The sequence below is a fragment of the Elephantulus edwardii genome, unplaced genomic scaffold, assembly GCF_000299155.1.
Source record: "Elephantulus edwardii isolate Elephantulus edwardi_28Jun2011 unplaced genomic scaffold, EleEdw1.0 scaffold00303, whole genome shotgun sequence".
Lineage (NCBI taxonomy): Eukaryota > Metazoa > Chordata > Mammalia > Macroscelidea > Macroscelididae > Elephantulus > Elephantulus edwardii.
This window is the reverse complement of record NW_006400053.1, coordinates 395,050-411,860: the sequence shown is the minus strand read 5'-3', so window position 1 is coordinate 411,860 and position 16,811 is coordinate 395,050. Positions and strand designations below refer to the sequence as shown.

The following is a 16,811-nucleotide window of genomic DNA, read 5'->3' as shown; positions in this document are numbered from 1 at the left end:
GAGGTGGATTGATTCAGTGATTGGGATAATTGGGATGGGAGTGTCAGAGACAGTGCGATTGGCACAGGACAGAGCAGAGTTTAGGGCTTTTGTACATAGGGTCGCTATGAGTCGCAGGCGACTCGACAGCACATAACAACAACAACAACAACAACAACGATCTATAAACACCAACACAGATTTTCAAATCAGAATCTATTTCCAGCAAAAGGAATAGTCATTCATGGGCAACCTAACTTACCACTGCCCCAAAACAAGTCCCAGAGCTGACACATGCATAAAACACAACACATCCCAGACCAGATGCCACCAAATCGACACCCTAGCTCATGTGTGTCATTACACAGGGCTGCAAGGGCTGGGTTTTCTAAAAGACTAGTCTAGTCTTTTCGCATTAGGCATCTCTGGATAGATGCAAGCGGCCAAACTTTCCATTAAAGCTGAGCATGTTAACCACTCTGGGACTCCATACACATCCCTGGACCACAGAAATCTTAACTATTCTTTAGATTTGTGGAGGGTGAAAAAACCTTCACTGATTTTGATAGTTTTTCCCAAAGTTCAGAGATACCTTCGTTGTGGACCACTTAAGCAACATTTTCACTTTATGTATTTTTAAAAGTTTGAAAATGGTGGGCAATTTGTTTTAAAATATATAACACACAGTAAGTTCTAAGCACTTTAAAAATGATACTCTGGGGAAAAATATGACTAATGCTAGCTTTTTCAGAGTAAACATAACTACTCAATGTTAATGACATTAAATATTCCAAAACAAAGTATTTAAGAAAAAAAAAAAGAGGCTCATCTCTACATATTTCAATCACACATGCTACAGAAAAAGCAAGGGTACAGTGATTGGTTATTTTCTATTCCTACCACTTATAAAGGCAAGGGCTAAAAGAAATTGGCTCAATTTATATAGTGTTTGGATTTATCTTTGGGGAAAGGAAATAGGTTTCATAAAGAATTTTCCATAATCAAGAGAAATTCCCATTTGCTCCAACTTGCCATAGTGAATAGTTGTAAAGTGTTACTTCCAAATTTTAAGATTAACAAGTTATCTTGTTACTAGGTCTCTGCCCTGCTATATACTCAGCCCACACCGGGATTGACAGGTTGAGTCATTCTTCTTTCAGCAAACACTTTACTGTCATTGAGCCAGCTGAAGTGAGAAGGAAGCAGGTGTGCAGGATGAAAAGTTTTCCCTACAGTAATCTTTTGTTCACCCTCTCTGCCATCTACTTACTTGGAGCAAATGTATGGATGTTTTATAACCCTTTATCCATGGCACTATGACAAAAATGTTTATTAGTGTCTTTAAGAATGATATGCCCTTTCTTGTAGAATTTATAAAGTGGTCTTTATCTACTTAGAAAACACACAAAAATGTTTGGTTTTTATTGTTTCCAGACACTGGAATTTAGATATGAAGTGGTTTGAAAATGATGATAAAGGGAGGAGGAGGAATATCTCCATTAGTGAGTACTTTTCAACACCCACAATCTATTATGTCTATAGTTTTCTACTTTGTCAACTTCTATGGAATCTTAGGGTCTACAGGATGAAGCTGGCAACCCAATGGGCCATGTGAGGTCCTAAACACTGAGCATGATGATTTTATGGAAGCTGAAATAGTAAGAAGAGCAGTCCCAGTGGGCTGTGTGTCCAGGGAAGGCTTCCAACAAAACCAATCAAGGACCTGAAGGACCAGGCTCAGAGCAGCCAGACCAACTCCAGACAATGCCATAAAATCCAGAAAATGTCTGTCAGAGGCTGAAAAAGGATGAGAAAGTATCATCCACTCCCTGTCTCTCTCTCAGGTGGTAAAATTATGGTGGCTCGCATATTGCTGTGAGATTGGACACTGTTACCAGCATGGTCATCCATGGCAGACAAATTTCAGTAGAGCCTTTAGACTAAGAGAGAACCTAGGGAGAAGGATTTGGAGATGTATTTCTTAAAATTTGAGTCAATGAAAACCTGACAAGAGTAGCAGAATGCTGTCTGACTCACCGATTTTGGACACCATCCAGAGGGATAAGTAACTAAACAATATCGTGTCTCGGGAAAAGGAGGTAAGGGTGTAGGAGACCCTCAGTGAGACGGACTGACACAACCCTAATGACAACTCTAAGCCATTATCAGTATTTTTGATTGCAAGGCTGATGTAGGACTAAACAACATTTCATTCGACTGAATAAGGGGCCATTGGGATTCAGATTGGCTACGCAACAGCTAGTAACATCAACAACAGTGCTGAAGATTGACATACAAGACCTATAAAATGCAGAAGGATGCAGGACACACAGAGACAATAGGCATATTGGCAGCCTTATTAAACAAGCAAGTAAAGTGAACTAAAGAAGTATGGATGTGAGGGGCAGGTCTGGATACCTGAGGCATTGGTGCGAATGTATAGTATTTCACTCTTGGCTCCACGGATGTGGTCGTTCTCCACCATGGTGAGTGTCACTGCCTTGACGTAAATAGCGTATTGAGTCCAGGGCTTCAGTCCATGCAGTAAGATGCCTGGCTCAATGTCCTTGTTGGTTGGCAAGTCCACGTCCACCATGTTCCAGCTGTTGGAGCCACAGGCATCCTGCCCATCATACTCGGTCACGTTTTTATAAGGACTAGAAGAGGGTTAAAAAACTCAAGAAAAATTCTCCCAATGTTGAAATCAGAGCTCTCAATCCTGCCCAGTGACATAGCATGCCATACTTTCTATAGCAGGAATTTTAAACAAAACAAATAATAAATTAGAGTTTTAAAGAAGATTAAAAATAGTAAGTAAACTCTATCCTTGGCTTCACCACTAGTTCACACTACAGAACCTAACACTCCACTTCAGGAAAAGCAAGCTCTATTTTTACTGGGGTTGATAATGCTTTTCCTTAATAATATACACAAAGGTAAATATACACACACACACACACACACGTCATTTTCTTCTTTTCCTATTGTGGCAATTTTAAAAAGCAAGAATAGTCAGTGCAAACATCATAATGTTTCTAGAGAAAAATTACTTCTCTACAGAGAACAAAAGAAATGGTTTCTAATATCCAATATTTCTACAATTTGGAGGCATAAGTATCTTATAATATGAAAATATTTCCTTTCCAGATTACCTCAGAAACTATGATTAATTCCTTAGTAAAATTACTAGACAACATTCCCCAAGCACTAGTAAGACTATTGAACAGAAAACAGTGTTTGTACACATGCATGCTTAGGTAGGATTCCACACCTAAGGATGCCATCGTCCATGTCCAAATAAACGTTTACATAACTTCAATGTCACCAAGACAGGAGACCATGACTGGAAGCATTTATATGAGGAATGAAGATCTAGAAATCCTAAGGCTCCTTCTTCTCACTGATTATGCTCCATCAGGTCCCCTGCATTAGCGGGGAACAGGTGCAGGCTGTTGCCATGAGAAGCCACGCCTTGGGAAAAGACCTGGAGCATTGAAATAAGACTTGGAGTGGTGGAAGATGACATATACTGGGGTACCACCTGGACACCGGAGCAAAGGAAAGCAGAGGGAGACTAAAAGGAGCTGCAGTCTACCTGAACAGGTGAACATGGCATGAGAAGGACCTGCCAGTGGGCTTTGGGAGAGGTCATGGAGAGTCTCAGGCATGAAGGTCAGTTTGTTGTCTTTCTCCCTCCCTTTTCTGGAGGGCTCCCCAGACACAGTGGCAGAAATCTGATGGTGGAGAAGCCCAGGGTCTCCCCAGTGAACCATGCACTCTCCAGGGGTGAAGGTGACCACTAGTTTCCTAGAGCACTGGTCGAGGCATGGAGATCGAACCATCTCCACTACCTCAGTTCCCAGTTTGCACTGGCCTAACCTGGGAAGCAGGTCTTTTCCCTTTGTGCCAGACATTTCTAAGTATCTGCTAAAGAATAGACATTAACCTTTTCCCACTTGTGGTAAGCACCAGCTATGGTGACAGTCACACGATACTGTGGAGGGTGAGGGGACACTCTCTACTGTTCTCCCTGGACAAGTGACGCCCTAGTCCCTCCATTCAGCTAACATAAAGGACAATTAGAGGAGTGGCCTGGCCTCTCCCGGCCCCATCCACAGAAGGACGTCCCCAGAGCAGATACTCACGCCTCCTTGTAGTACACGGTGAAGCTGATGAGGTCCCTGTAGTCAGGAGGCCGGTAGCGGTGCCAGGTGATGATGATCCGATTCTTCCAGGTGCTGGTGGAGGTGAAATGCAGCACATCACTCTCACCTAGGGCCAGAAGCACACCCATCAGGGACAAAACGCATCATCATTTTCCTTCCAATTCCTCCAAAAAGTCACCTAAGCTGGTTCTAGCTCTCTGCTCTTCAAGGCTGGCTGGACCTTGTAAGTCTCTTTCTGGAGTTCCTAGGTAACTTTTATTTCTACAAGAATCCTAAATTTGATTATGTAGATAGCTTCAAGGGGTTCATTATAATGCTTTCTGGGTGGAAGATAAACAGCCAGCCATGAATATTCTAATTCACAGCAACTAATGTGTGTCAGAGCAAAAGTGCGCTCCCAAGGATGTTCAATGGCTGAAGCCTAAGAGGTGAGCAGGCAGGCCTCTCTCCCAGCGCACTTATGAGTGAACTTAAACCCCCCGCCCCACTCATTTGGTTAGAAGCTAACCAACCATTTGTTCTACACAGGTCTTCTGCACTTAGGGTTGTCAAAATATAAGGCTACTCTCCAAGGGAATGACAGTGGAGCTGCTGAGTATTTCCTGACCTGAAAGTGAAGGTCAACTTCATTAGACAAGGAGCCTTCTTATATATCTTTTAGGTCTCTAAAATGCTGGCTACCCAAGATAGCCCACGTATGGTAAGTGTAAATCTTTAATCTAGATGGATGTTTCTTCGAGATAAACTGACACCTGCCTTGGAGTTTCAGAGCTCTTCGCTCTTGGAAAGCCTTTATAATAAAAGATAAGTAACAGTCAAGTGTGCTACAGACAGGATCTTCTGTTTATCTAAACTGGATGGCAAACTAGGAGAGAGGAACATCTCTGAGTTCTCCAGTGAGCGTGGACATTTTCCTTGGGGATTATTTTTGCTCTACTGGAAGGAAGCCTTCCCAGGCAGGGCCTCAGGCAACTTTCCCATCACCCTCTTTCTCCCTGGATCAGATTCAACCTAAGAAAAGAACTAGAAAAGACCCAGGGATGGGGGACTTAGGGCATTATGCCTGCCCTTGTGGACACTGCAGGTAGCTCTAGTGATAAGGAGCTGCACTCCCAAGCCTAAGGTGCTTGCTTCAAATCCACCAGCTGCTCCATGGGAGAAAGATGGGCAATCTTCTCCTGTGTGATTTAGTGCCTCTGAAAACCTGGCAGAGAGAGGGTCAGGCATGAGTTGGTTTCAATTTGATGGCACATAATCATATGGAAATCCCAGGATCCACACACAAGGCATTTTCCCAGCCCCATATTTGCCCTATCCCACTTCATACACAGGAGGTGAGGCCAAAAGATTGAAATCAGCCCCAAGTGAGAAGCCTCTAGGATTTCTTTAGGGTTTTATGTGCTTCATGGACATGAGGACAATGTTGCAGGGTTCTCAGTAAAATGCTATTTATAAAGAAAATCATGACTTATTTTCAAAGGACTAAGTGACTGCTGTCTTTGGATGCTTTAGCCATAAGAGGAAAAAACATTTTGAATATACTCTTGGTCATGATTTCAGCAGGGGGCACCCCAGGGGCATTAGTGGTGAAAGATGGGGAGAAAGGGGAGGGGGGGGGTCCCAGGTTGCAAAAATACTTTCTAGTTTTGCATTAGATGTCTTTTCTCTAAAACCCTTCCTAAACTACCTGTCTACCAGGTTTAATCCAAACTCCACCAAACCCAACCCAAGCTGAAATCTAGCACTTTTACAGAGGAGTTGTGCTGCTCACTCAAAGGCAGTAGCTTGCAGGCAGCTCTGGGGGAGAAAAATGGGTACCCTCCCTCCTGAGGGATCTATCGCCTCAGAAACCCCTAGAGGGTCAGCTAGGAGTCAGATCCAACTCCACAGAGTTTGACCTACATCCTCCTGTGTATATGTGTGTGTGTGCACCTGTACATGTGCACGTGTGTGTTCAAGCAAAATCATCTTTGATTTCAATAGAAACATCTTTCTTAAAAAAAAAAATGAGGTTAGGCTAGAACTATACTTCTGAATCTCCAGATAAGAGATCTAACTGGCACGAGGTTACCCTTACACATTTTACAGCTGCATCAACTCACAGGAAGCTCTGGTGGCTCAGGGGGAAGGTGCTGCTAGTGACAGGTGGACGGGCATCTCCTCCTGCTGCAGGGTCAGCTCTGACTTGCTCTAATGGCTCGTCACGACAACTGTCCCTGTTCTAGGATGAAATTGACTAAGGGGCAGGAGCCTAGTGGACTGCAGGGGCTCTGCCCTAGCTCAGCTTCTTCCTACTCCTCTTGGGGACACTGTGGGGACCACAGAGACCTGCTGAGTGACTATCAGGTCAGGTAGGAGAGGGCTGACTTTTCTTTGGAAAACAATGGAACCATACACTTGTGCACAAAAAGGTATTATCAGTAACCTATAAGCACCTCTTTAAAATAAGAGTAAGGGCTGATTTCTAAATATTTCACCTACTTAGAGCTGCTTAGAGCTATTTGCATATATAAAGGTGTTCCACTAACAATTTCAGAGACGTTTCTGTGCAAGATGTCTGTGTGTCAGTGGCCTCACAACCCAGTCTACCATCCCAGTGAAGCCAGGGAGGGAAGCAGTGAAGGCAGTTGTCACACTGTCCACTCACAGGAGGCTCTTTCTCCGTTGTTCCTCGTGTTTATGTCCCCTTTGCTCTGGCGGCCTTTAGTCCCCGTCACCTCCTCCATACGATAAATCTCAGAAACGCAGAGTTTGGGGTTAAAAGCAAAATACATTTTCCCCGCTTTGATGGTCAGGTTGCGGTGCTCCCAGTCCCACAGCTGCTGTAGGTTCTGGTTGTCAAGGACATAGAAGGAGTAATTCCTAGGAAGACAGAAACCAGCGTAAGTGTGCCGAAACAATACCATGGCCTGCCTGCGGCTGCCTGCCCCAATCCTGGTCCCTACACCAGTAATGATTTAACACACGATCTAGACTAGGGGAGTCACTGTCAACCACAGCAACCAAATGATTCAAGGACAACACACTGAAATCAACAGGACACTAATTAATTTTACAACTTCTGTTATCAACAAAGAGTGCTTCCCACATTGGACGATGTTACTCGAATCTTTACCTAGAACTACTTTTGGTTATTTTTATTCAAAGCAGAATATGTTTGCCATGCCTGAAACTGGGACACGAGAGAGCAGGTAAGTTCTGCTACTTAACCAGAATAGCTTATATATTTGCCAAGGAAAAATCTCCATTTTTCTTGGGAAAAGTCGCACCCATGGCCAATCGGGAGGGTATGATGGGGTAGCAGGCCCTGCCCACTTGTCCAGCCTGGCCCCAGCCTGGAAAGCCCCAGCTTGAGCCCATGGAGAAGGCAGGGGAAGTAGCCATCCAGGGTGGGCTGTCACCCTAGGCTACTGTGCAGGTAGCTGTTACTTGGTGTCCAGCAGAGAGATTTTCAAAGCCTACCGTGTACTCACTCTGTCACCTGGAAGATTGAGTTTCTCATTCAAGAGGTCTAGGGTGGGTAGAGAATTTGAACCTCTAACAAGTTCCCAGGGAGCTCTGGTCACTGAGTGGCAAGGAAGTGTGCAGCCAACCCCGAAGGCACGCAGCTGGGAAAGCCAGCTGCTCCACGGGAGGAGGATGGGCAATCTCCTCTCATGCAATTTATTGCTTCTGAAGACCCAATGGAGGGTCAGCTATGGATTTGTTCTGACTCAACAGTACATAACAGCAAGTTCCCAGGTGACACTGCCACTGCTGGTACTGGGTCTCACGTTGAGAACCACTGTTTTCAGGGGTGCTGGGCACCAAGAAGGTTCTGCAGGCTCCTGTCCCAGAGAGTCTATGAGGCAGCAGCACATCCAGGGTCGCTAAAGAAGAAATGAAAGCAGGAAGCACCTGAACAGGTATCAAGCACCTGAAAAGGTGTCCCTGGCTCCCTGGGTAACAGGAGAAGCCCACTCCAGGGAGACAAGTGAGGATCTTTCTCCCCAGCTCCAGGGGAAGGCTGGTAGATAGTACCACAACTGTGTTCTAAGTCATCTTTGCTGGAGATTTTCCTTCTATCAATCTCAAATCTTCCCCCTTCCTCTCTGCTCTCAAGCCTCTGTGCCTTTCTGCAGAACATACACACTTTATGTAAGAAAAACCTCTGAGTTTCAAAGTTGAGTAGCACTTTGAACCATTCTTAAGAATTATACAGAGATTCAGCATGTAAACATGCAGGGTGTAAAGGAGTCCAGGTTCTTCAGAGAGCCAGGTTACTGACCTCAAATCCCCTTTGCCAGGGAGGATGCACGAGCCAGGACATCTCTTTGAGAAATGTCCTCCCCACCCTTGTGCCAAGACACCTAAACACCTATTCACCCCTCAGCCCAGAAGCACAGCCGGACACTGCCAAGCAGGCCACTCATCTCTGAGAAGACATGGAGGTGTTCCTCTTCCTGACATAGAGGGGCCAGAGATGGGAGCCGGGAGCAGGAGCAGCACAGATAAGCTTCACAGAGGGTCACTTAAATGCTTTCTGAGGTCATGCTTAGTCACTTGTAGCACAAAGAAGTTGAGCAGCTGACATGTGAGACCCCAAACTGCCTTCATGCCCCAAATTAATAACAGAACTGAGGTGGCATCTGCTCCTTCAGCCTAAAACTTCCTAGGCTCTGGGTCCCTGGCCACACAGTGCTAGTTAACTGTAGGGAAAGTGAGGAGGATGGAGTCCTGTCTATGAAGGGTTCAGGAAACTGAGCAAGTCCACAGCCTCTGGACACAGCCAAACTCTCACAAACCCACCTGTCAGGGTTTACACAACAGTAGCCACTGAGTAGGATGCTAGGAACCTGCAACTCCAGCTGTGGTCCATATGAATCCAGAGAACATGAACAAAGGAGGAAGCACTGGGACAGGCAGGGTCACAAACCCACCTATGCCTCCTCTCTCGTGCTGGCAGGTACGAGGCACACATGTAGTCATGAAACCGAAGAAGGGGGTCATAGGAAGAATAGGTGCCTCCCATCACACACTCATGGAGTCTGCATGAATCAGAGTTGACTCAATGGCAACAATCATCAGCCCACGGTTTCATCTGCAGACTTTCCAGCTCTGAGGAGATTCTGCAGGGCTGACCCACCTTCAACATATCTAGCTGTGCTTGGGCACTCAACTTATCCTCATAGGACCAGATCTCCTCATTCTAAACTTAGACATCTCAAATCATCCCAGAACACAGTTCTTCTGCTCCAACATTAGCCATTTTGGTCTCTTTTTCCTTCCTGACTTTGTAATGATCTTTTGTTTTCTTTATGATATTTTGGTCTTCAGTCATTATTCTACAACACTTCACATATATTCTTTTTTTTTTAAGAAAATTTTTATTTTGCTTTCACCGTTCACATACACTATTTTTCACATCAGACCTTTCCCATTTCCTTTACCCACCCTTTCTTCCACCCACCAAATTGTATGACCCTATGATTAACTACCATCCCCACCTCCGTCCATCCTCACCATTCTGCTCCCACGCTCCTCCCCTTGGATCTTCATACAGTGTATAATAATGATCTTATCCTATATTTGTCCTTATGAGGCTGTGTTAGTTCACTTAGCATAATGCTCTACAGTCTTTCCCAAGTTACGGAGTGATTTACAAAATCATTGCTCCTAGGAGATGCGTAGTACTCCATCATGTGAATATACCATAATTTCTCAATCCATTTTATTATGGTTGGAAATTTAGGCTGCTTCCATTTTCTTGCAATGGTGAATAATGTTGCTTTTGAACACTGGTGTACATGTCTCCATTTGTACCTCAGATCTCATTTTCTTGGGGTATATTCCAAGCAGTGGATAGCTAGGTTATATAGAATTTCTATGTTTGGCTTTTTGAGGAAACGTCAAACTGCCTTCCAGAGTGGATGTACCATTTAACAAGCCCACAAATAAGATCCTATCTCACCACATTCTCTCCAACATTTATTACTTGTTGTTCTGTTAAATTTTGCCACTTCCACTGGAGTGAGATAGTATCTCATTGCAGTTTTGACATGCATCTCGCTTATTGCCAGTGATTTTGAGCATTTCTTCATGTGTCTGTTAAAAATTCAAATATTTTGCTTCATGAAAATTGTTTCTATGTCTTTCCCCCATTTTGTAATTTTGTTAGAGTCCTTGTCTTGTGGACATTTTCTTTTGTAACCCAGCTGTGTGGAGAGTTAGTCACTTTTCACATGTGTGATTTTGTAAGCTTTATGCTCTTGTGGTTAATTTCTAGTTTTATGGTATTACGATCGGAGAAGACACCTTGTATTATTTCAATGTTGTGGGGTTTTTTGTTGTTGTTTAGACTTGCTTTGTGTGCTATTTTGTGATCGACTCTGAAGAATGTACCATGTGCACTTGAGAAGAACGTGAATTGAGCTTTAGTTGGGTGCAGCACCTGCAATACATCCACATAGTTGAGTTGGCTAATTGTATAGCTTAGCTCTTCTGCATCTTTGATTTGGTGACTGTGTTATGTTGAGGTCTCCTACCACTATGGTGGTGCTATCTATTTCTTTATTCAATTTTGTTAACCATTGTTTTATGTATTTTGCAGTTCTATTATTTGGTGCATAAATTCTGACCAATGTTAGGTCTTCTTGATTGACTGTGGCTTTAATCAGTATGTAATGCTTTTCCTTATCTTTTATGGTGGTTTTCATTCATGAAGTCTATTCTTTCAGAGAGTAGGACTACAACTTCTGCTTTTTTGTAGATTCCATTTGCTTGGCATATTTTTTACCCCAGCCTTTGATTTTGAGTCTATTTTTTTTTAATCTATTCTGCTACTGTTATTCTCTTGATTGGCACAATTAATATTACTTCACATTAGGTGTCATTGTCGATCCAGGTTTTAATTTTGTAATTTTGCCATGTGTCTTTCTTTGTTGTTTCTGGTTATACGGTCCATTCACTTTAGTGTCTCTGTGTGAAGGGAGTCACTTAAAATTTCTTGTAGTTTGGTCTTGTTTTCACAAATTCTGTAAGTTCCTTCTTTTCTGAAAAGGACCTAATTTTTTCTTCCTATTTGATGGAGAGCTTTGCTGAGTATAGGATCCTTGGTTGGCAATTGTTTTCTTTCAACTTTCTGTATATGCCATCCCATTGTCTTCTACGTCACATGCTTTCTGCTAAGAAATCAGAACTTAATCTAATTTTCCCCCACTTTATAGCTAACTCTTTTTCTTATGCTGCTTTTAGTATTCTATCCTTATCTTTTATTTTGGTGACATTAACTATGCTATGTTTTGAAGATTTTCTTTTTGGGTTCAGTCTATTTGGTGGTCACTGTGCTTCTTAAATGTGGCTTTCCCCATTCCTCAAAATACCTGGAAATTTTTCTTCTAGACTTCTTCCAAACATGTCAGAAGTACACCAAGTACAAACAAGTGGAGAACAACCACCTGGCCAACTGACCGGAAGAGATCTACATTTGTTCCCATTCCAAAGAAAAGTGACCCAACTGAGTGTGGAAACTACAGAACAATATCATTGATTTCACATGCAAGCAAGATTCTACTCAAGATTATCCAAAAATGACTGGAAGAGCAATCAGCAGAGAACTGCCAGAAGTCCAGGCTGAGTTTAGAAGGGGTCATGGTACTAGGGATATTGTAGCTGATGTTAGATGAATCTTAGCTGAAAGCAGGGAATACCAGAAGAATGTCTATCTGTGTTTCATTGATTATGCAAAGGTGTTTGACTGTGTGGATCATAACAAACTGTGGCTGACTCTGAGAAGAATGGGAATCCCAGAACATTTAATCGTGCTAATGTGAAACCTATATTTGGACCAAGAGGCAGTCGTTAGAACAGAGCAAGGCAACACTGCATGGTTCAAAATTGGGAAGAGTGTACGCCAGGGATGTGTCCTATCTCCATACCTTTTCAACCTGTATGCAGAGCAGATTATCCAAAAGGCCAGGCACTATGAGGAGAAGTGTGACGTCAGGATTGGTGGAAGATCTATTAACAGTCTGTGTTATGCAGATGACACAACCGTGCTTGCTGAAACTGAGGAGGACCTCATGCACTTGCTGCAGAGGGTCAAGGACTACAGCCTTCAGTATGGACTGATGCTCAATGTCAAGAAGACAAAGATTCTCAACACTGGACCAATTGGCAGCATCAGGATGGATGGCGAAGAGATTGAGATTGTTCACAGCTTCAGTTTGCTCGGCTCCACAGTCAACACTCTTGGCACCAGCAGCCAGGAAATTAAAAGGCACATTGCCATGGGAAAGTCAGCTGTTAGGGACCTTTCTAAAGTACTCAAGAGCAACGGTATGTCTCTGGAGACTGAGGTGCACCTGATACAGGCTATGGTCTTTCCAATCACTTGTTATGCATCAGAGAGTTGGAAAATAACTAGGGAAGATAGGAGAATTGATGCCTTTGAGCTGCGGTGCTGGAGAACAGTATTGACTGTACCCTGGACTGCCAAGAAAACAAATAGATTCATCCTGGAGAGAGTTAAACCAGGCTACTCCTTGGAGGCAAGGATTCTGGGGCTTCGTCTGACATACTTTGGACATGTTGTAAGGAGAGACAGGTCCTTGGAGAGGGACATCATGCTTGGTAGGGTGGAGGGACAGCGCAGGAGGAGAAGACCCTCTATGAGGTGGATTGATTCAGTGGCTGGGGTAATCGGGATGGGTGTGTCAGAGGTCATGTGATTGGCATAGGATAGAGCAGGGTTTCGGGCTGTTGTACACAGGGTCGCTATGAGTCACAAACGACTTGACGGTACATAACAACAACAACAGACTTCTTCCACAATTTTTTCCTTGAGTTACTTGTTACTTCCCTGTTCTGGAATTCCAATGTCGTTCCTTTTGATGTCATCCCACATGATTCTAAAGTTTCCTTCACATCTAATCTCTAATTTTTCTTCTTGTATGTTTGTGTGAGGCTCTTGTCTTCCAGCTCACTGACTCTCTGTTCCATCTTTTCAGTTCTACTTTTTGTCTCACCAGTGCTGGCTATTTTTGCCCTTTCTCTCTTAATACTATGGATTGCATTTTCATACTTTTTTGTTATTTCCAGTGCTGTCTTTGCTCTTTTAATGGCTTTCATTGTTTCTTCCATCATTTGCATCTTGTTCTATGGCTGTTCAAATAACTCCACATCAACATATTCCTTCTGGTTCTCTATCTGGAGTATTCACTGGCTCTGCCTTTTTTGGAGAAGGTTTGTTTTTAAATGACTACTGAGGCAGAATACTGTTTTCTTGGACGCTATGTTGTTGTAATTATGTAGTGACTCAGAGTATGGCAATGCTTTGTGAAGGCCTGAATATTGGTGCTCCACTCTTGGGAAGAACAGTCAACCAAGAGCAGGATGACGGTTGCCCTCCTGAAATAGTGCCTCCACCTGGCCTCTTCTACTTGAACTTAAGAAATTTCACATGATGTAGCTAAACAGCAGTGCTTCACCCAAAGTACCTGTGATACTGGTGTTTCTGGTGCTGGAGAGAAGGGGCAGCAGCTGGCTGGTCTCCAAGTGGTGGGGGCAGAGGTCTGGTGCTCTGGGCAGGACTGTGGTCTAAGACTGCAGCCCCTCAACCTTGCAGGCAGTGGTTCTGTGACTAGCTGGGTTATGAGTTCTGAGTGTGTCTGGGCTTGGCTGCAGCCTTTAGCAGACACTGAGGATGTGGTGGCTGGAAGACATTCCTGGCCCAGCCATGTTATACAGGTCATGGTGTCTTGCAGCACAGTGAAAGTAAGGTCCCCCAAGAGTGAATCTTGTGAGAGGAGCAGGTCTTGTATATATTTTTAAGATGGCTTATAAATTCAGTTGGGATACGTTCAAAGTTATATTTTAGTTCTCATGGACTTAATTTTGTCTCCTTTAATTTGAACTTGCATATGAGTACTTGACAGCCTACAGAAAAGCAAAGACTATAACCTTTAATATAAGTTGCTTCTCAACATCAAGAAAACAAAATAATCACTACTGGGCCAAAAGGCGGCATTATGATGGATGGAGAAAGGACTGATGTTGTCAATGGTTTAATTTTACTGGGATTCACAATCAAAACCCATGGTAGCAGTAGTCAAGAAATTGAAAAGTGCTGCATTAGGAAAATCTGCTGTCAAGGACCTCTCCAAAGTGCTAAAGACTATCAGTGTCAGTTTAAAATTAAGGTGCAATGGATCCAAGCCTATTTCCAACTGCTTTCTATGCATCTGAAAGTTAAACAATAAGTAAGGATGACCATTGTTGTTTTATGTACTGTCAAGTCATCTGCAACTCATAGAGTACAACAGCTCTGAAGCCTGTGCTGTCCTAAGCCAGTCTCACTGACTGACTCTGGCACACTAATTACCATTGCCCCAGTTACTATATCAATCCATGTCATCTGGGGTCTCCTCTCCTATGCTGTCCCTCCACAGTTCTGAGCATGATGTCCTTCTCCAAGGATGGGTCCCTCCTGGTCCAAAGCATGTGAGACAGAGCTTCAAAATCCTAGCCTCCAAGGAGAAACTTGGTTTCACCTTTACCAAGACAGATCTATTGTTTCCTTGATGGTCCATGTTGGCAGTATGTTCAAGAGTCTTCTCCAGCACCACAACTCAAAGGCATCAATTCTTCTTCTGTCATCCTTAGTCATTGTCCAGCTCTATAATTGTAAAGACTGCGGCCTGAATCAGGCGCACCTTAGTCTCTAGACTAACACTGTTGCTTCTCAGTACTCTGGAAACATCCCTGAAAGCAGAGTTACCCCCAAAGCAATTTGTCTTTTGATTTCCTCACTGCTGGTGTCCAGAGTGTTGATTATATAGAGCCAAGCAAGCTGTAATTGTTTGGGTTTTTTGTTTTGCAAGCTGTAATTGTTAACGACGTCAATCTCTTCTCCATCCATCACAGTGCTGTCATTTGGCCCAGTGGTGAGAATCTTTGTTTTCTTGATGTTGAGCTTCAATCCATATTGAAGACTACGTCCTTGACCTTCTGCAGCAAGTGCTTCAGATCTTCCTCAGTTTCAGCAAGCAGGGTTGTGTCATCTGCATAATGTAGGCTGTTGATGCCACATTCCTCTTCAGAAAACCCAGACTCCTGAATGATATGGTTTGAAAAGGTATGACAGAAGAAGAATTGATGATTTTGGAGCTGGTGAAATGTATCGAATAAAGCTTGGTCTGCCAAAAGAACAAATCTGTCTTGAAGGAAGTGCAACCACAATGCTCCTTAGAGACAAGGATGGTGAAACTTCATCTCATTCACTTTGGGCACATTTGCACTTGCTGCAGAAGGTCAAACACTGCAGCCTTCAATATGGATTGAAGTTTAATGCCAAGAAAACAAAGATTTTCACCACTGGACCAAGTGGCATCATCGTGATGGATGATGAAGAGATTGAGAATACTGACAGCTTCAGTTTGCTTGGCCAGGAAATTATAAGATGAATTGCACTGGGAAAGTCTGCTGTCAGAGACACAAAGTACTGAAGAGCAAAGATGTCAGTCTGGAGACTAAGGTGCGCCTGATATAGGCCATGGTCTTTGCAATTACTTGCTATGCATCAGAGTGCTTGACAATGATGAGGGATGATAGAAGGAGAGTTGATGCCTTTGTGCTTTGGTGTGATAGAAGAGTATTGAATATACCATGGACTGCTAGGAGAACAAACAAGTTTATCCTGGAGAGGGTGAAGCCAGGCTTGTCCTTGGAGGAAAGGATTGTGAAGTTCCATCTAACATACTCTGGTCATGTTGCAAGGTGGGATTGGTCCTTGGAGAAGGATGTCATGCTTGGGAGAGAGGAGGGACAGTGCAGAAGAGGAAGACCCTTGATGAGATGGATCAATTCAGTCACTGGGGTAATGGGAATGGGCATGTTGGAGATAATAAGATTGGCAAGGGATAGAACGGGATTTAGGGCTGTTGTACATAAGGTCGCTATGAGTTGCAAGCGACTTGATGGTACATAACAACAAGAATTAGTCTGAGAAAAACAAGGAGACTGTAAAGAGGAAGTGGCAACATCATTTGGACAGGGCTAAGAAGTTAGTAAGGACAACCTTTTCAATGATCTTCCCACTTCCCTTCTCTCTGGAAATTATTTCCTTCAATTCTCTTTATAAGAAATTCACTCATTACAAGCTAAGTATCCTTTTATCTTAAAATACTCACTTAGAGTCAGACATCAGCTGTCTTTATAGGGGCACATGTGAGTGACAAGCCTGCATACAAAGCCACATTCAGCTGAAGACCTGGGAAGAAAGTGTGCATGCAATAAGCACAAGCTATGTGAAATGTACAAGGAGTTGGAGTCAGAAAATCAAAAGGGCCGAACTCGCTCAGCATATCTTAAGCTCAAGGAACTGAAGAACAAATTCAAACCTCAACTTGTGATAATCAAGGATGCTCTCGGCAGAATGTTAAATGATCCAGGAAGTATTAAAAGAAGATGGAAAGAATATGAAAGGAATTGGAAGACACAGAAGAATTTCATAAAACAATATATGAGCAAGAGCCTATGGTGATGAAAGAAGAAGTGCAGGCTGCTTTGAAGGAAATGGCAAAAAATAAGGCTCCAGGAACAGATGGTATACCAATTGACATCTTTCAGCTAACAGATGCTGCCCTCCACCAAGTTGTGCCAAGAAATCTGGAGAACAACCACTTGGCC

At 43.3% G+C, this 16,811-nt stretch overlaps 1 protein-coding gene across 1 annotated transcript in view; it reads right to left on the bottom strand.

The window, feature by feature from the left end:
- The window catches only part of IGF1R (insulin-like growth factor 1 receptor), a 431,767-nt gene that overhangs the window by 63,189 nt on the left and 351,767 nt on the right, over nucleotides 1–16,811 (bottom strand). Inside the window, exons 7-9 of the mRNA XM_006900966.1 lie at nucleotides 6,793–7,007; nucleotides 4,125–4,251; nucleotides 2,398–2,636 (exon numbers count right to left, since the gene is read on the bottom strand). Of these exons, the coding sequence (XP_006901028.1) occupies nucleotides 2,398–2,636; nucleotides 4,125–4,251; nucleotides 6,793–7,007 (581 nt within the window). The remainder of the gene's footprint in view (nucleotides 1–2,397; nucleotides 2,637–4,124; nucleotides 4,252–6,792; nucleotides 7,008–16,811) is intronic.